A 26,336-nucleotide genomic window follows, 5' to 3' on the forward strand; every position below is an offset into this window, starting at 1 on the left:
CCTGGTTTTATGCCCCCTCTGACCTTTGATCTTGAGCTTGTATTCTTATTGGTTGTCAGACTCCCATGGGGCCATGCAGTGGCAACTCTCTAGGCTGTGTTTTGAATCCAGGTTTGGTTGAGTTCTTAGATGCCATGTGACGAGTTGGGTAAAGGGCCAATATTATCATGCCTTAATCCCATCATTCTGGAGCTGAAGGGGAGAACTCTTTATTATGAAAAGTAGACTAGCTCAAGCTTTAATGGCTCATTGAGAAAGGGTGGATGGGTAGGAAGCTGTAGGCAGCTATTCTGTCTTTTAAAACATGTTTCCTCCTTTTCACATCCAGAGAAATATTCTGCCTTTTCAATATTTCCTGGGTTATTTCATTTTTTCTGGGAGAGGACTGGGAGATAACTTCCTACAGTAGGATATTTCATTTTTCTGGGAAAGGGCTGGGTTATAACTTCCTACACAAGGAAGCCCACAGCTTACAGACAATTAATTCCACATTCTTTACCAATGAATACTATAAATAAATGTTTGTTCTTCTTCTGTTGCCCAGCCTCAAGCACATTTTTAAAGGGGAAAAAAACTAATTTAAAAGTCCTCTGCTACTCTGCCTTGACTCTTCAAAAGACCTAAGGAATAGCCAGTTTAAAGTATTGGGAATTCCCTGTTCCCTCCTGATTTGAAGTGCAGGATCTGATTTCATTCTAAATCAATGGAATGTCTGAATTAATTATCTTGTACACATTTACTTGTTCAAAAGAACGTTGCAGAATAATATTGGGAAGGTAATTTCCCATACCTTTACATCCAAAGATGTGCAGTGTGCCACTTATGTCGGAACAATCTGGCAACTGGCTTCAGTTGCCTTGCTGTATTTATATTTTAAAGGACAGAACTTGGTGCAAAGAAAAGTTCAGGATTCATCTGATCTAGCATCCTGTTTCCAATGTGGGGCAATTGGATACTTCCAAAAACTAAAGCAGGGCATGAAGAGTCTCCTCTGTTGTTTTGGTCCACCAATTTATATTCAGAACTGCATCGTCTCTGAATAGAAAGCTTCAGTAACCATCATGACCCATGGCCTTTGATAGGCTCACCCTAGTTCTCTTCTAGTAAAACAACAAAACGTTCCTTCTTTCTTTTGCAAAGCATTAAGCAAAAATCCAGTTTGGATCATACCTACAACTTCTGCAACCTTCACAATCGTTTTGTGCAAAATTACTTGCCAGCTAGCCATGCTCATTGGAATTGGGAGGAGGGGGACGTACAATGCCGGGCAGCTGATGAACCACAGAGCAAGGCCCTCCTGCCGCCTTCTCTGCACAAAGAGGCAGCTCTGCAGGAAGTTCACGCGGAGTCAAGTGCTAATCGGACCATGTGATCGCTGTGCCTGATTAGAGGTTTGTTCTGGGGAGCTACAGGGTAGAAGAGAAGAAGTCTAGTGTGGAAAGCATGTGATAGAGATTTTGTTTGTGCGGGTTTTCGCGGGATTTACAGCAGGAAAGAGACAGAGGTCTGGCCAATACGCAGCCAACAGAGAGTAGCACCAGGTAAGAAAGAGAATCAGTCCGTGTCAAGTTAAAATGCTGTTTGTTAAAGACGTTTGCCCAGTAGAACTGAGCGAGCAGGAGCCTAGATGCGGAGGATCGAGTAAAGGTAAGGCTCTGTGACTGGAAGTAGGTGACGGGCAAGGAACCTTTGTAGGTAGAGGCCCTGCACTCGTTGTGTCCTTTTTCCTCGGGAACCGAGGCTAACTGAAATCCTCGCACCAACTGCAGTATTACATTTGGTAACCAGCATTGTTCTGTGATTTTAGGATCAGAAAAAGGATTATCCCCCTTTACATAGCAGATTTCAGCTAAACGGGAGTATTGGAAAGAGTATCCAGGAGATCATGTGAAAGAATGTTTCTGCTCATTTTCTTTTCCGGAAACGAAAAACATATATTAACTATTACTAAATGTTCATTGTATTAGCCATTTCTAATATTTCCTGATTAATCAATGCAAAGCATGAAAACAAATCTTTCTCAAGTACTTTATCTGAAAAACTGGCCAGAGTGCTTGAAAAGGCCATCAGCAGGCCCACCCTGCTTATTTACAAATTAATCAAGAAAACTGATCTTGCAAATATATTAGCCTGCCAGAAATACTTAATGGCAAATAGAAAATTGAGAGCTAATAAGTGTTTGCAAATTGGTCCAAATCCAATAAGTCTGAGCAAATGGCCTGCAGATCCAGTACTTTTTACTATCATAGTAAAACTAATTAAAAGTAAATTATTTTACTAAAATTCACTAACATTTTTTTAATTTTTAAACAAACAGAAACAAGACACATACAGCCTTCCATTTCATATAGTGTGTCATTTGGTTACATGATTTTGTGCGTCCTTTCCATGGTCACCGCTTACAATTATATATCGAATCACAAATTGTTCATTAGATAAACATAAGTATATTATTGTTATATGTCAATTTTTCAACTGTAATTATTATTCCTTAATTTTAAACAAGATATTCTAAATATTGAATCCATACATTCAGCATCATTTTGCATCAATAGTTCAACTCCAATTATTATTCCTACATTTTAAACAAAATATTCATAAATGTTTCATAGACCCAGAGCCGAGGTGGCGCAGTGGTTAAATGCAGCACTGCAGTTCAGCAGTTTGGCTGTTCAAATCCCACCAGGCTCAAGGTTGACTCAGCCTTCCATCCTTCCGAGGTGGGTAAAATGAGGACCCAGATTGTTGTTGGGGGCAATATGCTGACTCTGTAAACCGCTTAGAGAGGGCTGAAAGCCCTATGAAGTGGTATATAAGCCTAACTATTGATATTCTATATATTGAAATCATACATACAGCATCATTCCATTACATCGTTCTAATCTGTTTAACAGTGCTAAACCCTTATAGTATTGCATATATCATTCTATTATTCTTAAAATATAAAAAGTTCTCCCACTTTTTCCATTACCATGATTTTTTACCTATTGATAAAACAAATCCCAAACCTTGTAAAATTGTTCTTGTTCACTAATTTCAAATGTCGATTTACTCATTTCCGCACATTCCATAATTTTTAGAATAATTTCCTCCTGAATTAGTATTTTCTCATTTTTTCAATTTCTTAAAAATACAATTCTAGCTGTGGTTAAAACATTTACAATCAAATATTTAAAGTCTCTATTATATATTTCTGGTATAATTCCCAATAAAAAAGTATCTGGTTTAAAGTCTATATGTTTTTGTGTCATTTTCTCCAACCACGTGTGGATCTTAGTCCAACATCTTTTAGCTTCTGTCCACCACATATGGTAATATGAACCAGGTGTCTGATAACATTTCCCACACTTTTCTGATTTATTCTTGAACATTCTTGCTATTCTCTTGGGGGGGGGGGTAGATGCCACCTGTAAAACATCTTATACAAATTTTCTTTATATGATGTTGACATTGTCATTTTGTAATTTTGAGACCACAATTTCTGCCCATGCGCTAAATCAAATCCCATGGCCAAAAATTTTTCCCCAAGCTATTATATTTCCTTTACATTGTTCTTCTAACTTAACCTCTAGTAAGTGTCCATAAATTTTTTTAATTACTTTTTCATCAGTACCCATCAAAATTTTATCTAACTCAGTCGTTTTATCATAAAAACCTTCCTCTTTACAGTCCTTGTCATAACTAGATTGTATTTGCACATATGAAAACCAGTTCATCTTTATAGCTTCCTTTTCCAGTTCTTGCATAGATTTAAGTACACCCTCTGCATTCAATATTTCACCATATCTGTTTGTTCCTTTTTGTATATCATTGCGCATGAAAAGGCTTCAATAGTTGATAGCCAGACTGGAATTTTAAAATAATATTGTCTTTTAATCTTCTCCCAATTTAGTAGCAAAGCCTTCCATAGGTAATGTCTTCTAAAATACCCCTGTGTTTTAGTTCCCTTGTGCTATAAAAATGCATGTCATCCCAACAATAGATCATGTCTTTCAAGGGTCAATAATCAATAATTAATAATAATTAAAAATTAATAATCAATAATTAGTGTTATCTATTCTTTAACCCACGTCAAACTTGCTGCCTGATGATATAGTTCCCAATTGGGCAGGCCCAATCCTCTTGTTCTTGTATCTTGTAACAATTTTAGATTTATTCTTGCTTTCCCCCCTGCCATATGTACTTCAACACTATTTTATTTAAGTCATCAAAATATTATTTTCCTAGTCTAATTGGAATCGTCTGGAACAGATATAAAATTCTAGGTAGAATGTTCATTTTAGATATTCTCCCTATTATCGAAAGTGGTAGATTTTCCCATTTTTCAAATCCATCACAATCTGTTGTTTGAGTTTATAGTAGTTGTTGTCTTTAAGAGTGCTGCATCTTGCTGTTAAATATATCCCCAAATATTTAACCTTGTTCGTAACTTGCATCTCTAAGATTTCCGCCAACTCTTCTTTATGTCTTGTTGGCATATTCTTTGTCAAGATCTTCGTTTTGTCTTTATTTATTGTTAATCCTGCCACTTTTCCATATTCTTCTATTCTTTCTATCAATTTAGATGCTGTTTCTAATGAATCCTCTAGAATGAAGAGCTTGTATTCTTCCTTTTTGATTTTCATTTCTTTTATTTCTTTTCCTTCTCTGACATTTCTATTTAAAACTTCTAATGTTAAGACAAAAAGTAATGGCGATAATGGGCAGCCTTGTCTCGTCCCTTTCTTTATTTCAATAGACTCTGTCAAATCTCCCATTTATCATTATCTTAGCTGTTTAATTATAATATATAGGTTTGAGGTTTATTCGATTTATATGCCGCCCTTCTCCCAAGGTCTCATCTCTTCCAGTTGTAACAGCATAAAGCTCCAATTCACGTTGTCAAATGCCTTCTGAGCATTCAAAAACATCAATGTCAATTGTTTTTCAGGATATGCCTCATAATATTCCAAAGTATATAAGATTATCCTCATATTATCTTTAATTTGTCTCTTTGGTAGAAATCCATTTTGATCAAAGTGAATGAAACTACTTAAGTATTTTTTAAGTTGTTCTGCCAATATTGAAGCAAACAATTTATAATCTGAATTTAACAGGGAGATTGGTCTGTAATTCTTAATTTGTAGTAAATCAGCCTCTTTTGGTAAAAGTGTAATATATGCTTCTGACCATTATTTGGGTATTCTTGTATCTGACATCATCTCATTCATAACTTCTAATAATGGAAGAGACAACGATTTCTGCAGGGTCTTATAAAGGTCCGCTGGTAGCCCATCCGGGCCCAGGGCCTTCCCGTTCTTTCGTTTTTTAAGTGCTTTGGTTAGCTCCATCATAGTTATTTTGCTGTCTAGCATTGTTACAGTTTCTTTGGGTATCTGGGGTAAGTTGGCTTCCTGTAAGTATTATTTCACTCCTGCCTCTTCTGTATTCTCATGATCATATAGTTTACAGTAGTAATCTTGTATATATTTTTTCTTCTCTTCATTCCCATAACAGGTTTATCCTTGATCATCCATTAACTGCAGTATCTTCTTTGAGTCTCCCTCTTTTCTAAGTTTGTATGCCAACCATCTGCCTGGTTTATTAGCATTTTAAAAGTAATTCTGTTTTGCACCCCTAATTTTTTAGGGCTAATTCCTCTTTTTCCATTAACCCAATTTTATGTTTAATCGTATCCATTCTTACTTTAATGTCCTTCTTTTGTGGGGAATTCTGTAGTTCTTTTTCAAGACCCTTCTATTCATTGTCAAGTCCTTTAAGTGTTTGTCTTTTCTTTATATTTCTCTTTCTTGTATAGTCAATTATCAGGCCTCTGGTATAGGCCTTCATTGTGTCCCAGAGGTTCTTCATTGATGTTGCCTCTATTCTATTTTCTTTAAAGAAAAAGGCCAATTCCTTTTCAATTTTCTGTGCAGTCTTTCTCTTTTAATATAGTGTTGTTTAATGCAGTGTTTTTCAACCTTTTTTGTGCAAAGGCACACTTTTTTCATGAAAAAAATCACGAGGCACACCACCATTAGAAAATGTTAAAAATTTTTAACTCTGTGCCTATATTGACTATATATAAAGTAATTCTCCCACGGCACACCTTACACTATGTCACGGCACACTAGTGTGCCACGGCACAGTGGTTGAAAAACACTGGTTTAATGTCCACCTAGATCTTTTTCTGTGTCTTTTCCATTTAATTATCATTGGGTTGTGGTCTGGCCAAGTACTTGTTTCAATCTCAATTTTCTGTATGTTGTAGGCCGATTCAGTCTCTACCCATATCATATCGATTCTAGAATAAGATAAATGTCTGTTTGAATAAAAAGTATATTGTTTTTTAATAGGATTTCTCCCTCTCCAAACATCCTTTAAACCTGTCTCATCGATCATTTTAAAAAGGGATTTAGGGAGTATCTTTCTATTTGACTTTGTTGTTTTTTGTGAGTTATAGTCCATATTCTTATCTACAATTCCGTTAAAATCTCCCATCATACAAATAGTTTTCTGTAAAATTCATCTTGCTTACCATTAGGTGCATAGATTGCTGTTAGGAGCATTTTCTTATTATTGTTTGTAATTTCCACCATCAAAATTCTTCCATCATCATCTGTATAAATTTGTTCCACTGGGATTGTATCTTTGATGTAAAGTATCACTCCTCTTTTCTTACGGGTTGCCAATGAAGTAAACATTTCTCTTTGGTTGCCTTAATAAGTATTCATGTTGCTTTTGAATCTGCACTTCTTGTAGACAAATTATATCCAATTTTAGTTTCCCTAGTTTGTGAAATATTATCCTACTTTTATTTGCTGAAATAAGTCCATTTATGTTAATTGAGATCTTTTTCTTCTTTTCCATATTTATGTTTTATACATAGGATTTATTGCTCTGGTGGCTCTAGGTTCTCATAGCTCTCTAATATCCATATAGATATATCCATATCTCTAATATCCATACAGCACTTTCTTCTATTTTGATCCCACCTACTGCTCCTTTTTTTTCAGTCGAGGCTAAAGACACCACTCATGATTCTGCCACCAAATTTTATGTCCAGTCTCCTTAGCCTTCCCTCTGAGATGTTCTTCGAAAAATGCTTCTGCTTTTTCAATCGAATCTATTCTGTATCTTTGTCCTTGCCATACAAACATTAAACCTTCTGATATCAACCATCTATAATTAACACCTTTTTTGAATTTTAGTCAAAAATTGATATTCTCTTCTCGATTCTCTCACTTTCTTGGTATTTGCTTCAAAATTACAATCTCCTTGCCTTTGTACTCCAGTTTTCCATCTCTTCCTTTTTGAAGTATTTGCATCCTAATTGCTTTCTTGGTAAATCTTATATGAGCTTTCCTTGTCAGGTCATTTCTCGCTGCATATCTTGTATAAACTTGAAATGCTTCATCTATAGCATCAGCTATCTTCTCGGGTTAACTCGAGGACATTTGTCAAAATTTCTACCATTATTTGTAACAGGTTTTCATCTTTTTCTTCTTCTATGTTTTGGAATCTTAGAAAAAATTCTGACCTTTCCATATTCCAATATTATCTTTTTCGACCACACTCAGTCTGTTATCAATCTCACCAATTTTCTTCTCTCTTTGGTCACCCTTTTCTTCAATTTTTTGTAGTCTATCTTCATATTTCATCACCATTTGTTGTATTGCTATCAATTTTTTCATCAGTTTTAACTGCTTTTTGTTCCATGTTCTCCATTCGTTGTTCTATTGTCTCAATTCTTTTTCCCATGTTTTCTGTTCTCTTTTTGATGGCATCTGTTTTTACTTGCAAATTCTGAATTCCTTGCACAATAATCTCTAAGGTAACTGCCTTCTCTCCCTTTTCTTTTTCCTGTTGCAACATTGTCTGTATTGATCTTTGTCCTCCTGCTGGTAAAGAGGAGGGTGTTGTTGTTGCAGAGCCGGTGGATATTATTTTACTCATCTCCAGATTTTTCTGCATTATAATCCACTTGGTATAAAAAATCAATTATAATCCAAAGTGACCATGTGGTGGTCCAAGGTAAAAAAAGTAAAAAGGTAAAAGAAAAAGAAAACAAACAGGCCGGAAAAAAATGGAAGAAGATTCTTTGGAGAAAAAGCCAAGAGTAAAACAAGAAGGCAAGACAGAGACAGTGGGTAGATCTACTATCAAAAATGTGAGATGGGAAAAAGAAAAAAACATAAAAGAGAATAAAAATCTTCAATCTTTTCTATGCCATAATCCAATTGAAAAAAAAATATCAAAAATTGAAAACAACTAACTTCACAGCAAAAAAAAGTAAACACTGTGACCAGCAAAAAAAAAAAAAGAAAAAATAGTTTCAAGTTTTCTTGTAAAGTTAAAGCTCTCTAAGCAAAAGAAAAACAAATTCAAATTTTTTATAAAATGCGAACACTCCAGACTTCCCCCTACAGTTGTTATCTATTCTCTCCAGGCAGAATTTCAAGAATTGAAAATTTCAGAGTGAGCACCTATGTAAATAACTCTTCTCCTATCAGTCCTGGCTGAGCCAGTAACCTTGGAGAGCAACCTTTTCCAAACATTCATTCAAACAAAAAACAAAAAATAGAAACAAAGTTTCAAAGCCTCTAGGTTACTTATCCAAAATTTTCCCTCTCCGTATTGCATTCTCCGCCTTATTAAGAGAAAAGAAAAAAAGAATAAAAAGCCAAATGAGAAAAAAGAAAATAGTACAAGGAACTTTAAACCACTGTATATAAAAAAAGATTCTTAAACAGTGGAACAGTAGGATTTATTTATCAAACAGTCCCAAAAGTAAAAAGCAGAAAAACGGAAAAGAAAAAAGCCCACTCCATTTAACACTACGCTGAATAGAAAGTCCAGTCAGGCTTCTAACAATAAAAAGGAGAAAAAAAAGTAAAAACTTTCACTTTGACTGTAGCCTTATATTCGCCGCTTGTTCTCTCTCATCAGTCTTTATTGTAGGTTAGTTCTCTTCATTGGGGTATTCTCATAAATCAGAAAAAAGGTAAAAATCTCACCATGAACGACATGCTCTCTCCTGCACTTTCACTTTCAAAGCTGTCAGCAGTTTCACCAGCCTTAATGGCTGCTTCCTAGCCACTGACAAAAGGGCTATTCCTGCATCACCAGAGACTTTGCAGGTGTCTCTGGGATCGGCAGGATATGCCCCTTCCTATCACTGTCTCTTCGGGACGGTTTAGGTCCAGTTGGACCGTCCTGTGGCTGGAATTTTGGCAGCGTTCTCAGAGCCCCGAGATTGACCATCGTGTCACCACGACGTCAGCTTCTGGTCTCACTAACATTTTGTTTTGATTATATGCTGCAAGTGGAACTCAGCTCTAGAGACACTTTCAAGTAGTTTTCTTGGGAACAAAATGGAAATGGTTTGCCATTTCCTTCCTGTGTGTTGTGGATTTTGTTTTTCTTCATTGACTTGTGGAGCCCCAAAGGCTTCTCTCTTGAGTGACTGAACTGCTAGATTTTTTCATGGTCTCCTATCCTAGTGCAATCAGGCTACCTGTAACTACCTAACTGGACAGAGGAAATCTTTACCATTTTGAGTTGAAGTGTCAGTGGCATGAACTCATTTCTTCTATTCGCTTTTGACCAGCAGAGAAATCAAGTAAGATGAAGGGAATCATAGACCCAGGCCTAGTTGGCACAGTTTCAATATGTCCGTGCTTTACTAAACATTGCAAGGATCTATCCTGAACACGGTTCATGTGAGTGTAGAAACTGCTTGGGACGAAAGAAATGCTCACTGCAAGAAAGAATTAAGTGATTAAGTCTTCACTTACACTAGAGTCTAGACTAAATAGAAGTGAGTAACTATATAGTTATGGGATGACTTGGCAATTGTTGGCAAGGTTTGTGGGTTTCATTGCATTGAATTATGCATCTGAGCAGAGATGACCATTGATCTCCTTCTGTTGCATCCATTTATAAATGGATATTTAAGCCATCTTTCTATATACAGATCCAGTGAAAATAAACATTGAAAAAGAATATAATACTAATCTAATCCCAAGGTCAGTCAGATGTATAAATAAACTTTGGATTAATCTTTTCCTTAAAAAGAATGGATAAAACGTCAGTTGATAGTCATGACAATGTTTTTATTGGATATAAAATGATCCAATAAATCTCTAAAATGCCATTCTTGGGAATACTGTGTAGAGTTTATATTACAAGAACCTGCAAATAATAGTGTAGTGCCCACATATACTGAATAATGCATGACAGATGTACCATTAAAAATCATATTTAATATGTTTTGTGGGATTTGGACCCTTGACATAACTTCTCTTATCCGTTATTAATTAATTCTTACCTTTTGTGATGGGAAGGCCCTAGGGCATGGGTTTTTGGAGCTGGGGTGGGTGTGGCCTACACATGACACATCCAGCCCATGGGCCACCAGTTTCACAGGCCTACCCTAGGGGATCAGAGGTTAGACACTTCTGCGTTGTTTGGAAGCTTGAGGTCCTAGTTTTCCCTACAAATTCCTTCTAAATCCCCCCCCCCCGGCCCGCCATACACTTCAAACAAAACCAAAATGTTAAATCACTTCTGGCAAATAGAATATCATTGTGGAACATTTAGAATCTGAGAGGTGTTAAAAGATGCAAAGGAAAATCTGCAACATATTAAATGAGGTTTTCTCTTGTGAGGAAAGTTCTGTTCTATGACAAATAATTGCTATTTAGTTACCGTATTTTTTGGAGTATATGACGCACTGGAGTATAAGACGCACCAAGATTTTGAAGAGGCAAATTAAAAAAAAAAGTTTTTGCCTTCTGCAGACCTCTCCAAAACAGCCCATTTTTCGTGAAAATGGGCCCATTTTTTTAAAGGGCATGAATAGCCTTTAGGAGGCTTGTAGAGTGCTCCTGGAAAGGGGGGGGGGGCAAAAACAAGCAAAAATTGGCCTGTTTTTTGTCAAAAAAAAAGGGCATCCGTAGCCTTAAGGAGGCTTCCAGAGTGCTGCTGGGGGAGCCTGTTTTTCGCCCTCCCCAGCCCCCAGGAACCCCCTGGAAGCCGCCTAAAAGCTATGCACAGCCATTTTGATGAAGGGAGTGAGGTTTCGGGAGGCAAAAAATGCTGTATTCAGTGTATAAGATGTACCCAGATTTTCAGCCTCTTTTTTGAGGGAAAAAGGTGCAGCTTATATTCCGAAAAAATATGGTACTCCATGTAGTGTTCAGGTCCAGAAATGCTCATTGAATTAGGCAAACTCCTGGTATATAGTATATTGTCTGTAAATACAGACAATGGAATTACAAGTCATAATGATTATTTATTTGATGGTTTGTATCTTTCCTTTATTACGTTTATAAATAATCGAAGGTGGTGAACATATCCAAAATAATTTCCTTCTGATATTTTCCTTCCAACATAGCCTTCCACACAAACCTGTGAGGTAGGTTGGGCTGAGAGAATGACTAGCCCCAAGTTATCTAGCTGGTTTTCATGCCTAAGAGAGATTTCATGCAATCTCTCAAATCTGGTGCCTTAACCACTAGGCCAGTAATGGCTAACCTTTTGGTCGTCACGTGCCAAAATTGCACATCCGCATCCATAATGTAATGCACGTGCGATCCCCGCACATGAGTGCATGAACCCCATGCATGTTTGCATGCACCCTGCACATGCACCCTGCCCCCTCTCACCCATTTCTGGCTTCCAGGTTGATGCAGGAGGCTTTCCAGGCCCAAAATGGGGTACGGGGGGCCCTCATGTGGGATCCCTGGGCCTAGAAGGCCTCCTTCACCAACCTGGAAACCAAAATGGGGCGTGGAGCACCATGCAGAATTAATGCAAGCACCCCCCCCCAAGCATGCATCCACCCCTGCGCATTCACATGCGCCTCCCCCATATACACCAACAGGCCTCGCGCATGCAGGGCAGGGACCCAAAGAGCAGCTGGTCGGCGGGAGGCTTGCACGCATGCCTGGTGGAGCTGGGCTGGGGCGACAGCTGGTGTGCCCGTGGAGAGGGCTCTGCGTGCCACCGGTTTGCCATCACCGCACTAGACCAAACTGGTTCTCTTTGCTGTGAAAATATTGATGTAATGCAAGAAACTGACTGACAGATTTGGAGTCAGCCTGATTTACTTTGAAGCGATCATTTTGATCTTCAACACTGGACAATAGCAAATGTCTGTATTTTCTATTTGGTTTTATTCAGAAAAATGGAATTCACCATTTAACCATGGAATTTTTGTTGTAGTTGTTAAGCTATGGGCCAGTTTTCCTGAAAAACAGAAATGCCAGTTTTTTGCAAAGCCATCATAAACTGCAGTCATTGACTGTGTATGGTAGTAGAAACAAATATAACTGTAAATGTGGTTGTCGAGTGTCCAAAGTGTGATCATGTGACTGTGGTGGGGTAACCATTGGAATTTTAAATTTGGATTGTTAATACCCTCCTGATATGTGCATTGCAACTTTGAATTTATGGCCAAGTGACTGGTCTTAAGTTCATAACTTCCTAACAATATTTATGAAAGATCCATTAAGGGGGGGGGAGACTTCTGAGCTTCTAACCTCAATTTTTTTAAATGTATCAATTTGGTTATTTTAGGAGAGAATTCAATAAAATGTGCAGTCAAAGTATGATGTTTATTTAGCCATTTTTTATTTGAATATTTTGTGACAGGAGCCCCCTTTTGTGGGAAATACTCTTGCTATTGTTTCAAATAAATTACAAAGACTTTGGCAAAAGAAATTACAGTTCATTTAGTGACTGTTTGAAGGTACACTTACAACTATTGTCACATCCCCATGGTCACATAATCAAAATTCAGATGTTTGGCAACTGGCTTGTGTATGATGGTTGCAGTGTCCCAGGGTTATGGGATCACTTTTTGGACCTGACAAGCATAGTCAATGGGAAAGCCATATTCACTGAACAGTGATCTATTTTTAAAAAATCTATAGGTTGGTTGATATCAATTCGCAGATATAAAATATTTGAAAACAGTTCTAGAGGAATTAGGGGAATTTGTTCCTTATCATGCTAAATAGCCCATGCTTGGCCTTTGGCCTTTGGGTAGAGCTACTCTTACCTTCAGCAATATTTTCATAATATTTAATATTAAATCTAATATTCCATCATAGTGAACAGTTATTGGACGTATTCTATGTGATATCATTTCAGATAATAGATTAACAGAGTTGGAAGAAAACTCGTAGGTCATCTAGCCCAACACCCCACCTACCCATTACACCATTTCTCACAGATGGCTGTCCAATCTCTTTTTGAAAGCTTCCAGTGAAGATAGTCAAAGATTATCACTGTGTTCCAAAGTTTTTTGTTTCTTTTGAACAAGCTATATCCTTCAACTGTTGAATTTCAGTTATCCCAAAACCTGTATCTAAGAAATCATATTTGTTTTCCTATGATGAGATTTGGAACACATTTGATCTATTTCAGCATTTTCTATACTCTGAGCATTATTATACAAAGACAAAGAATATGCCTTCCTAATTTTTCATAGAATGTTTAATAGATCCTACTATAGTTTCTCTTTTCACTTCCTTTGGTAGTTCACAAGTCCTTATTTTAAGTTTAATTTCCATCCCATACAGCATTCATTATTGAAGAAACTGTTTTCGTTAACTCCAGTGTCTCTGAGAAGTGCACCATATGCTAGCTATCCATCCATCAACCTGGTAATACAGGCCTTGGTCCCAGAAACTGACATCTTGCCTTTCTGTACCATTTCTGTAGCTAATCATTCATCTGCAGCATTCTGTTTTTTTCCTTTTCAGTCCTCTTTCTTGAACTAGAAGGATGAGTGAAGACATCTGAGCTCCTATTTATCCGCTTTACTCCTGATATTCAAAAGATAACCAGAAAAGACTCCAAGTCTGTAGACTTTAGATGTCTTTGCAGCTATTCTGTCATATCCTTGATCTATACTCCCAGAAAACAGTATACTTCCAAGCCCAACCAGCAAATATTTATTTCTGTTCTTCATAGATGAGTCATAGAAAAGAGTCATCAAGAGACTGGACAACCACTTGTCTGGAATGATATAGGGCGGTGATGGCAAACCTTTTTTGGCTTGCATGCCAAAAGGGGAGCGCAGGGGGGTTGCGCATGGGCATGCCACACCCATAATGCAATGTGCGACCCCAAATGCACATGCGTGAATGACCAGTGCTTTCCCCGCATTTTTTGCATGCTTTTTTCGCCCTCCCCAAGCTCCAGATGCTTTATAGGAGCCTGGGAAGGGCGAAAACAGCCTGCCCTGGAACAGACTTCTGGTTTGTTCATAGGGCTGGTTTTAGCCCTCCGGAGCCTTCAGGGACGTTCAAGAGGTTTCCCTGAAGGCTCCAGAGGACAAAAAACGGCCCTACAGACAAACTGAAAGTGACTTCTGGTTTGCTCGTATGGTCGGTTTTTGCCCTCCAGAGCCTTTAGGGAAGCCTCCGTTCCCGAACATCCGGTTTGCCCATAGGGTTGTTTTTTTGCACTCCGGAGGCTTCAGGGAAGCTCCTGAAGCCTCCGGAGGGCCTCGGGGTGGGGGGGGGAGGCTGTTTTTGCCCTCCTCAGGCTCCTAAAAAGCCTCTGGAGCCTGGGGAGGGTGAAAGATGGCCTCAAAAAAAAGACTGAACTCAGTTGGCCAGCACACGCATGTGCGCTGGCCAGCTGACAGGGCAACGCCTCACATGCCCGGACAAATGGCTCCGTGTGCCATCTGTGGCACGCATGCCATAGGTTCGCCATCCCAGATATAGGGTCTCCTACTTGAGCAGAGGGTTGGACTAGATGATCTCCAAGGTTCCTTCCAACTCTGTTATTCTGTTACTGACCATCAAAATTTTTGTTCCCTCTGGAATGTAACACCAACTCATTTCACATTCAGCAGGGGTCTAGTTACTCCCCTTTGTTTCTTCTTTAACTAACTAAAAGCTTTGAGTTCCAGTTGGTAAAATTTCTTCTGAATCTGTTTCTCATTCTAATTCATTGAGACTGTACCTCTGTTTTGCTCTTTTTTGTCACCTCATATACAGGTAGTCCTCGACTTAAGACCATAATTGAGCCCAAAATTTCTGTTGCTAAGCAAGACATTAGTTAAGACCTTTCTTAACAGTTGTTAAGTGAATCACTGCAGCTGTTAGTAACACGGTGTTAAGTGAATCTGGCTTCCTCATTGACTTTGCTTGTCAGAAGTTCACAAAAGGTGATCACATAAGCCTGGGCCATTGCAAGTGTCATAAATATGAGTCATTTGCCAAGCATCTGAATTTTGATCACATGGCCATGGGTTGCTGCAACAGTCGTAAGTCACTTTTTTCAGTGCCATCGTAACTTTGAATTGTCACTAAATGAATTGTTATAAGTGGAGGACTATTTGTATCTCAATCTTAAAGGCCTCTATCCTGAGGTATATTTACTGTATTCATTTTTGAGTACTTATAATGGGTTTATATTTCCTGAATATGCATACTTAATTCTTTCAAGATAAGAAAAAAAATGTTCCACAATTTTATACATCTTAACTGCAGTTATTTTCTCTTTTGTCTTTTGTGTTGTTACCTTAATTGGAAATTTCTTAGACGTCTCATACTTGAGTTTCCATACTGAATTTTATTGTGAAAATCCTGTTAGCTCTCCATTTGCTAGACGGTAGGATACCTGTGAGACGCCAAGCTGAACCAAGTAGAGCTGACACTAAATGTGCCTTGGAAAAAACCCAAGTATCTCAAAATATAATCGTAGGTATGTCCAATTTGATTACATTTGTCTTTTCTTTCAGTTTTAGGCATTTTCCTTTCTGAAAATGGGAAAGAAGCTCGACCTTTCCAAGTTAACAGATGAAGAAGTCAAACATGTCTGGGAAGTAGTTCAGCGGGACTTTGATCTGCGCAAAAAAGAGGAAGAGCGTTTAGAGTGAGTATTTAAAACATAGTGACTTGTCAGATGAAAATGCAAAGTGGGTGTTTAATATGCATTGCTTTCAAGCTTTTTTTAATATTGAACCATATAAAAATAATATTAAGGAATATAATCCAAATTTTATCATTGCAAATGATTTATTCATATTTATAATATTGCTCATTTAATAAGCTGCTCTCTATTTGTTTGCACACACACACACACACACACCATGCAGTTGTGATGCTAGAAAAATCTCTTAACAGCCATTGCTTTTTTGATATGTTTGATTGTTTTCTGAACCCATAAAAGAAGAATATGAGGGAGAGTGGAGAAAAATTTGAATGACTTATAGTAAGGTTTGATGTGTGAAAGCGTTGTTTGATTTGATAGAGGCTTTGGCTAGACAGGACACATTGCCATATATCACAAAATATATGCTTTTCAGTGCTGGGCTTTGTCTTGAAAATCTAACGTCAGTATGGGAAATAAAAGGGATAAATATTGAGGAGACAAGAAAGCCCAATTCAGCCTTGTTAAAGGTTTTATTTATTTTGTGGGAAGAGTCTGGAAATGACTCATCAAAATGGGAGGCTCCTTAATGTATACATTTTTATTAATAACTCTACAGTATCCATAATCAGAAAAATAATATTTTCCTATGTCCATGGTGAGCAGACTGTATTCTCTGAGTGGTTCAGGAAGAGGAACATTTTGGCAAAAAAATGAGAAATCATTGTAGTTTAATCATTCTAAATCTCCCTAGGCAATTTTGACTTTGTATGTTCACATTGCAGAATAATTCAGAATAGATTTTTGTACTAGGTCTCATAGGCCTTTCTAAAAAACAGATGGGTTATTCTATCTATCTAGAATTGTTTGGGACCCTGGAAAGCTGCCCCTTTTGCTTCTACTATCCACTGACTTTCAGTGTTAAGCTAGGCTTCTGCTCTTCCTCACATTTTTTGAGAAAAGCAGCAACCTGAATTATAGACCCTAGATCCTGTATGTAATTCAGTCAATTTATTGATTTATTTTTGTTTGTCTCAAGTACCATAGCAATCAATATAGCTTACTGTGTAGAATAAATATAGGCAATAAAATCATAACAACAATGTCACAGTTTAGTATTAAAAAGCCAAGAGTTAATACCAGTGCAACATGTCGAGTACAAAATTAAAATAATTCAAAAATCTGCTGAAATAGAATCCTTTTAACTGTTGGCCAAATGTCTTGGCTCCTACATTCAGGATCTTCCTTGCTTCTTAAACAAGCTCTGGTAGTGATCATTTTTGTGAGAGAAGATATTGTTTTCAACACTGAACAGAAATAACTATGTTTTAGGACAAGGGCCCCCAACCTGTAAACGATGGCCCACTGCTAGGCCGTGGCCTATTTGCAATTGGGCTGCGTAAGTGGTGGCCTGGCGCACATATAGCCCCACTCACGTGAGGGGCAGGTGCCAGCCGTCGCAGCCCTACTTGCCAGTTGGCAGCACTTGCAGTCCCTCCCAAGCTTCGACACAGCCCCACTTGTGCAAGTGGCATCCCAAAGGCTTCTCTCTTGTGTGAATGGAGGTGTGGGCTGGCCCGCCACTCTCACAGACTGGTTCCCCCCCCCCCCCTGCTGGGCTGCCAAGTCACCTGCTCCCAATACTCCAGAAGCAGAGTGGTGAGAGAGAGGCTGAGTAGGATGAGTGTACCCTGCTCAGCTTTGCTGACTCGCCAGGTCCTGGGCAGGACACCCAATCTGCTTTTGGAGTGTCAGGCAGCCTCAGTGAGTCTGAAGGAGTACAAGACCACAGCCCCGAAGACCTCAAAGGCTTCCCTTATATCTTGTGTGAGTGGAGCTGTGCTTCTGTGTACTGGCCCGCCACTCATATGGCCCAGTTTTTCTCTCCTCCCCAGCTGGGCCACCAAGTCACAAAGGTTGGGGATCGCTGGTTTAGGAAATAAGTATCATTTTAGCTGGGCCAAAAAATAGACTAGATTTCCACCAAAAACTAGTTCTGATAAATGAGATTTCTAAATACCTTATGAGGACTTTTCTACTCAGAGTATGCTGTATCCAGCCTGAATTAGTGATTGCAGCCAGATCCCCTCTTAATTATTTATAAGCATTTAGAGGCTACAAATAACAAAAGACTTGCAAATAATCCAGGCCTTCCAACAAATGGCATAGCTAAATGCATCAGGCGAAGAAGAACATTTTCTTGGCAGGAATAATGATTTGTGCATTCAGATTCAACCCAGTTCCAAAATTTAGCTTTCCCACTTATCATCTGTATCTTTGCTTTTGTCTTGTTCCTTTCCAAATTAGGTCTCTTCTGTCTTTTTTTGTCATTAGATAACTGCTACCTGTTGCAATTTCTGTATTGCTGCTCCAATAATGATATATATTAGAATATGAAATCATAGAATCATAAAATCCTAGGACTGGAAGGGACCTTGGAAGTCTTTTAGTCTGACCCTCTGTTCAAGTTAGGAGATCTTATACTGTCCCAGACAAATGGTTGTACAATCTTTTCTTGAAAACTTCCAGTGATGGAACACACAAAACTCTGGGAGACAAGTTATTCCATTGGTTAATTGCTGTCAGAAAATTTCTTCTTAGCTCCTCAAGTACTTTTATTTTTTTATTTGTTTGTTTGTTTGTTTATTTATTTATTTATTATTTATTAGACTTACACACCACTTCATAGGGCTTTCAGCCCTCTCTAAGCGGTTTACAGATTTTTTAGCAAATTGCCCCCACAGTCTGGGTCCTCATTTCACCCACCATGGAAGGCTGAGTCGACCTTCAGCTGGCGAGATTTGAACCGCTGAACTGCAGATCACAGTCAGCTGAAGTGGCCTGCAGTACTGCACCCTAACCACTGCGCCACCTCGGCTCTTTTGAGAATAAGTCAACCCCCTCATCTCTGTGACAGACCCTCGTGTACTGGAAGATAGTTAATCATGTCACCTCTAATCCTTCTCTTCATTAGGCAAGATGTACTTAGTTGCCTTAACCTTAATGTAACTTAATCTGAATTTGAGAACAAGTATCAATTGTGCTGAAATTTCAAGAGACTATTGGGTAATAAGAATTTATTAAACTTGTATGCCATCACAACAATCAAAAAAAAATTACAATAAAAGCAATAAAAAGTTGGCTAATGGGTTGAAGTGAGGGGGGTCTCCCTTTTCCTTGCCAAATTAATGGTTTTAGTGAATTAGTGATTGCTGCCAGATCTCGGGAAATCTCTCACAGGGTAGGTGCTGTTTATAGAGAAGGTGGGCTTTCAGGGTCCCAATAGATGACATTGTTAATCAGAGTAACCCATAGGATACCAATCTTGCAGGATTAAATTGGCTGATTAGATTGTTACCAACAACAGGCAACCGGTGACCAGGTCCTAGGCCAGTGTTGGCTAAACTTTTTTGGATCACGTGCCAAAAGTGGGAGCACAGGGGAGTTGTGCACAGGCATGTCCACACCCATAATGCTATATGCACGATCACAGCACTCATGTGCGCGCAACCAACACGACTCCCCTTTTGGCGCACCTTTTTCGCCCTCCCCAGGTTCCAAAGGCTTTCTAGGAGCCTGGGGAAGGAGAAAACAGCCTCCCCCCGGAGGCTCTCCAGAGGTTCAGGGAAGTGAAATGACCTGGTTTGGCCGTAGGGCCATTTTTCACCCTCCGGAGCCTCCTGAAGGCTCCGGCGGGCAAAAAATGGCCCTACAAGCAAACCAGAAGTCTGTTCCTAAACTTCTGGTTTTCCCATAGGGCCGAATTTTTGCACTCCGGAGGCTTCAATAAAGCCTTAAAAGAAGGCCGAAGTCAGAGCTGACCGGGCAACTCTTTGCATGCCCTAACAAATGGCTCTGTGTGTCACCTATTGCCATCACGGTCGTAGGCCATGTACCTTTACCATCCTAATTGTAGCTATAAGCTTGATAAAGTGAGGCAAAAATAATGATGAAATGTGAGATGTGAAGTACCAGATTCCCCTACATAGAAGCAAGATGCCCTGATCTACCAGAATTGGGTAGATGTAATGAATAAATAAATGTGGTGGTTCCCATCATGTTTACTTAAGATGCAGAAGGTCTTTTCCTACCATCTAATTATGGAGCCAGTTAAATCACTACCATAAAATGAACTGGGTTTCATGAGTAGACAGATAGTAGGAGCTTTCTCGAGTTACTCAATTAAGTTATTTCCTATACTATAATAAAACAGAATATAACCTCCTCAAAGCAGAGCTCTCTTTTTTTCATTGGGTTCTTTTATGTTGTAAAAAGTAAATGCAAATGATTTGATAGATGTTATCTTACTACATGGAAAACTTACATTTTAAAATTAAACTGATAATCAAGTTAAAGTTCAGCATTTATGAAATTATTCACATTTAACACTTGCATGCTTACTCTCCCAAGCTGCTCATTATGTAAACAAATGTACTGTAGAAACCTAAGATTACTTTATTGTGCTGATATCCATAGACAAAACAGTTTCAAAATATCAGCTATTTAGACACTGATATTTTTCATATGTACACATGCTTAACTTCTATATTTGACTTGCTGAGCCCCTAATTTAATCTCCTTTTTTGTCTGTGTACACAATGTGTTTGCTTATTTGGTCATACCTCCAGACATTTGCGAAAACAGAAAAAGCAAACATCTCAGTGCACTGTTGCTGGATAGTATACCACAGGAGCAACATTAACTATGTATATGAAAATTTTCCAGTTATACTTTCCAGTCCTACCCACCTGGAAATAAGCCATCAAGGACCTGTCCTACAGTGCAAATACTACATTCTTTAATCTTCGCCTCAAAGGCAAACAAAAGATGCTGTGTATTTCTAGCTGTGCTGAAAGCAAGCAGAAGTCTATCAGACAACCTGGCGGATCTGTGCTGGTAAAATCCAGCTTAAAAGTGTTCATTTATGTGAGATGTTGATTGTAATATACTTTTAGTTCCTACAAACTGAAGGTACTATTCCATATTCCTTTACGGGGCAAAGATTTTGACTTCAGCCCAGGGCAGGAAAGGAAGATTTAAAGCCGTCATCGCTTAAGTGCTGTTGACCCTTATTTAATTCTAAGTAGATGCTGATTGTTAGTTGAGTAGATTTCTGTACATAAGCTTTCAACAATAAATCAGTTTAATTGAACCTTCATATGTGGACTTGCTCTTTCATGCCTGACATCCACTGTGCAAAACCTTTCTACTGGATTTGTGCTGAAAATACTCTTCAGATGCCTAAACCACTATCAGAAAGAAACAGAGCTATCCATGTTACTCTTAGTGGGTCTTAAGTAGCATTCAAATTTTGTGACTCAGGCATATTCTTATTCAGCAATTAAGAACCATCAAGAGGAAGCCCCTAATTTGAACCTGACTTCTGCTAATATGACCTAGGAAGCTATATTTTTTTTACCCTTAGCTATCCACCAACTTAGTAAATAAGACAAAGATGATGATGATGATGATGATGATGATGATGATGATGATGATGATGATAGTTTATCACATAGGGCAATAATGACATCAATAAAAAATATGAACTTCTAAATATTTGTTTTACAGGAAATATCACAAAAGATAGATTCACCAGATTTATTCAGAGGATGTCTGCTTTATACTTTGAGATCTGTGGTTTTAGAGTATGATGTAGATAGTAATCATGTTCCATGGGAAACCCATTTTTTCTCTCATTTAGTCTAGATGACTAAGCTAAATAATGAATGTCATTTCAAAGTAATACCCAAATGTAGTCTCTTGTTCCCACATTTTTTGATGTGCTAAGCCACAGAGTTGACATCTAACAAGTTAAAAAGCAAACGTAAATCTCAGACCAAGTGGAGGGATTGTTTCAGTGGCTTCTTCTGTCTAAGAGTTTCTTACTCTTAACAATTTTAAGAAGCATGGACTTCAACTCCCAGAATTCCCTAGGAGACAGGAATTAAAATCCACATATTTTAAAATTGCCATGATTGAGAAACACTCATCTATCTGGATTAGTCTCCCTTTCCCTTCTAGTGAACTGAAGCCAAACTTTAAAAGTAATTCAAAATTATGCAGAATTACATCTATGGAGATTCTCTGTGATTTTAAGAGTTCAGCTTTACATGCACGGTGGTATCTGCCCAACCTTTGTAAACCTTAAAAAGTTAATTTGAACCTGGCTACAACTTTGTGGATGACTAGTCAATGCCAGGCTTGTACATTATTTAAAAAAAATTCAGAAGGAAACCATTCTTGTTTTCTTACAGAAAAAAACTAGATAGATATAACTATTAAATCATTAGGGATATCGTATTTGGAGAAACAGTAAGAAAATTTTAGAGTGTTCTTACTATAAGAAATGTGGAGAGTGTGCTTGGAATGATTATGTTGTAGGATTCTGTGAATATTTTAGGGGAAGTCTCTTTATTCAGTTGATACCACAGAATAATAATAACCCAATTAGTGTAATCTCTGTCCAAGAAATCAGATTCAGTCAGTGGCTTTACTTAAAGGTTAAACAGCATGAACATAAAAGTTCAACTGTCATGAAGGCAAGAAAGGAAGATTCTGTCTTCTGAAAATGGCTCATAGGTGGGAGGGAAACCACCGCATTACTATGTTGTGCCCCCAAATGACAAAGCCAATCCAAAAATGATATTTTAGGGTCCAGAACAACTTGACATGGCTGGCTCACTGCAGCTAGTTGCCACTTCCAACAGAACACTAAGTGTTTCTGATAGTACTGACTACAATGGGATAATTCGGCCTGGCCAGCTCAGCAGGATCAGCTTACCTCTGCCAACGTGTCACCACCAAGTCTCCTCTGCCAACTCATCACTGCCAAATTGCCGTAGGACAACTCCACGTTGTCAATTTGCTGCAGGGACAATTCACTGTGGACAGCCGGAGGGAGAGCCAGGCAAGCAAGCAAATGATGGACAGAGTAGTGGCCTTTTTCATCTCCATATCACCTGCTGCCACTCTGTGCTCTTCCCTTCTGCTCCCTCAGTCACTTGCCCAGCTCTGCCTCCAGCTGCCCACAGCGAGTTGTCCCCGTGGTGAGTTAACTGTGTGAGTTGCCCTGTGGTGACTTGGGAGTGGCAAGTTGGCAGAAGCAACTTGGTGGTGGCAAACTGACTGCAATAAGCTGGCCCTGCCCATCGGGCCTTGCTGCGTTGTCTCATTGTAGTCAGTACTATCAAAAACAGTTAAAGATCCAGCAGGATCCACAGATTTGTATTTTGGAAGAGAGAAGTAAGGAAAGTACTAGATCACAGGTCTCAAAATCAGTCGCATCACGTGATCATGACATTTTTTTGCCTTTGAGCCCGGGTGGGCATGGCCTGCACTTGATGCATCTGGCCCGTGGGCCGCCAGTTTGACACCCCTGTACTAGATTATTTCATTCCATTATCTTCCTTAAATGCAGCCTGGGTCAGTTTCATCCAGAATCATAGAAGACACTAGAGTTTTTTAAGAGCATTATCCAAGTTGATAAATTTACTTCTTTGCACCAGACTCCAATCTTGATGACTGTGTGACAATGGCCTCCCATCCATATCATTTCAAATAATTTTTCTATAATTCTGATTAGGAAACAACAGATATCTGTCTCCAATCTAACCTCCTGCTCCCAAGCAAAAGTGGGAAACAAAAATAATGAATATTGGCTGAATATGGTTTCAGGGTTTCTTTTCATTACCAAGTATATGGTCATGCTCCAGAAAATGCTGTTGCATCCTTCCTATTCAGCCTTGCAAAAGTGAAGATACAGCCAACAGAGCAGGATTAGAAGACCTGACGTTCTATGTCATCTGGCAGTGGAAGGCCCAGGTAGAGAAGAGTTGGGAAACAGTGCCTGAATCATAACATAGAAATGTTAATGTTGACGGGAGGGAATGTGCTTGGATGGTGGGTTGGAGATGGTCCTTGATGTCATGGGTTGTCAATGTCATCTCCCCTGAGTTCTCCTGGAGCCTTTAGTTGGACTGATCGTTTCTAACATTTGCACACTCTGGAGGGCTTGCAGTTTTCAGAAATTCATGCTTATATATGACTGTGAGTGGTGTGTGATAAACAGATGATGGTGTTTTGTTTGTTTTCCCCCCCCCAAAGGGATCTAAAATGCAAAATTGAAAAAGAAAGCACTAAGCGGGAGCTATTGTCCAGTCAATCCCACCTCAACGAAAGACTCTGTATCCATTGCCTGCAGCCCTTTAAGTTTCTATTAAACAGCAAACGCCAGTGTTTGGACTGTCAGTTGTACATATGCAAAAGTTGCAGCCAGTACAACAAAAAGGACAAAGGTTGGATGTGTGATCCATGCCGCCTAGTGAGGTAAGTGGGCTAGACAAGAGTTTTGTCATCTCCTTTCTTTATTACAATTCTGACTAGACATTAAGTGGTAACTTTCTGAAACTTTTTAATTTCTCATGTGAAGCATAGCTTTCATGACTTAGCAAGTCTTACAAAGAATATTGTGTTTAGTTTTGGTTCATTTGAATTTACCTCCCGTTAGTAATGCTGTATATCCAGAACTGAGAACTAGTCCTGATGAGAGAAAAAATATGAAACCTGCATGGTGATGAATTACAAACTGTATCCTTTTAACCTTGTGATCCAATGCTGAATGCAATTATATAAAATTTGTGTCATGCTGTTATAAAGTATGTTTCATCACTTGTTATCCCTTCTCTCTGTGGACATCTATGAGAGTAGAAATTAGAGGAAGGAATAGATTGGGTGGCGGGGAGGCAGGGAGAGAGAGAGAGATACTAATACTGACATCTTCCATTATTAAAAGAAGGAGACGCTTAAACTATAATTATCCAGAGGACACAACACATGTCTTCTGGATAAGCTTGAAGCAGCTTCCCCCCTCACCCCCATTCTTAGAATATGAGAGTTTGATCCACTTTCTAGATTGGCAAATATTTAACACTATGTTAAAAATGTTTTAAAATATATGTATAATGACATATTTTTCAAAGTTAAATGTGCAAAGATAAGAGCTGTGCCTTGTCCTTGTTTTGTCTTTTAAAATGCTAAAGCAATAAAAGTTTTAAAATCTTTTTAAAAATCCTATTTTTTATGGATTTTCCACTGTTATTTATGGCCAATACTTCTGTTTTATCTGCCTCTTCTGCTATACTTTAGCAGCCATTTTCTTTTTGTTCCTTACTTCCTAGGCCATCAAAAACTGGCAATACTAAGTAACTAATCAGATTTACCCTAATTTCTTCAGCAACATCATTGCCTTGATAGTCCTTAATTGATGAGTATTATTCATATAATCTTATAGAAACACACAGATAATATGAATAATCCTCATCAGTTAGGGACTATTCCATATCTAAACAATACCAAATGTGGGATATTGTTTAGAACTTTTCTGAACAATGGCTCTTACTTTCTGACTCAATATCACATTATCTTACTTCAAACCTAAAGGCAATTCTCTTTACCTAGAATAATTTTGAGAAAATGCAGCCTTATGTTTGCATTATTCATACACAGATAATTAATGCATTGTATAAAAAAACCCTTAATCTTGATACTTTGAGTCAAAAGTTAAGAAAAATGTGAGTAACTGGTTGTTTAAAGAGTTCCCTCTTAAAATGAGAACAGTCAATATGTAAATTGTATTTAATTAATTTATTAATTACTTTTTATGTCACCATCTGCCTTTTAAGACAACTTTGGGTTGGCTTGCGGGTTACATTGGTGTTGAAACAAATTCAAGAACAGCAGGACCCTGTTTTTTCTATTTAGATGACTACCCTGAATATAAGTAATGTATTGACAGTCCTCAGGTTTATTAGTTACATTTGAAAGCATTATCATTTTCTAGAATATTTTCAGTCTCCCTCACTGAAACCAGTCACGATATTTTAACTGATAGAAGATTTGGAAGAATTCATCCTGGCTAACATGTGTACCGTCTCTCATCTCTTGGACAGGATTGTCAAAACTGGATCATTGGAATGGTATTATGAACATGTCAGAACTCGTTTCAAGCATTTTGGGAGTGCTAAGGTGATGCGATGTCTCTATGGAAGGATGTCTCATGGACCAAAAACAAATTCTACTTCGCTTGGTATGAGCAATGGTCTTACTGAGATCTTCTCAGTAACTTTCTTTAGAGAGCTTGGAAGATTCTATAAATCACGGGATACCGAATTAAATAGCACATCACTATAATTATCTCTGAATAACTGCAGTCTATTTCCACATATTACATTACTCTCAGGCCAAAGAATGTGGTTTTCCAGCTGGTTTGATCCCCATTAACTTTATTTTAGAAAGTTAATCACTACTGGGAAATGGTTTGGAAATAGTGAGTTGGAATGAGTTATTTGGTAAGTATTTCATTTTAAAATTAGGGATATCCATCTGAAAGTAAAAAGACCCACTATTCTAAAGATAATAATATGAAAAAATTGAAAGAATAAGTTGTTTGTAACAGTGAAAAT

The 26,336-nt window shown here is 38.2% G+C and overlaps 1 protein-coding gene across 3 annotated transcripts in view; it reads left to right on the plus strand.

Annotated features, from left to right (window-relative positions):
* Window positions 1–1,407: 1,407 nt before the first annotated feature.
* MLPH (melanophilin) overlaps window positions 1,408–26,336 on the plus strand; it is a 79,441-nt gene continuing 54,512 nt past the window's right edge. For all 3 annotated transcript variants that reach the window (XM_087716598.1, XM_087716596.1, XM_087716597.1), the window contains exons 1-4: window positions 1,408–1,541; window positions 15,746–15,879; window positions 23,980–24,201; window positions 25,824–25,960. In XM_087716598.1, coding sequence (XP_087572724.1) covers window positions 15,770–15,879; window positions 23,980–24,201; window positions 25,824–25,960 — 469 coding nt within the window. In that variant the 5' untranslated portion in view covers window positions 1,408–1,541; window positions 15,746–15,769. The remainder of the gene's footprint in view (window positions 1,542–15,745; window positions 15,880–23,979; window positions 24,202–25,823; window positions 25,961–26,336) is intronic.

The sequence above is a fragment of the Thamnophis sirtalis genome, unplaced genomic scaffold, assembly GCF_051295495.1.
Source record: "Thamnophis sirtalis isolate CommonGarterSnake01/CBP01778 unplaced genomic scaffold, rThaSir2_p1.2 scaffold_5, whole genome shotgun sequence".
Classification (NCBI taxonomy): Eukaryota; Metazoa; Chordata; class Lepidosauria; order Squamata; family Natricidae; genus Thamnophis; species Thamnophis sirtalis.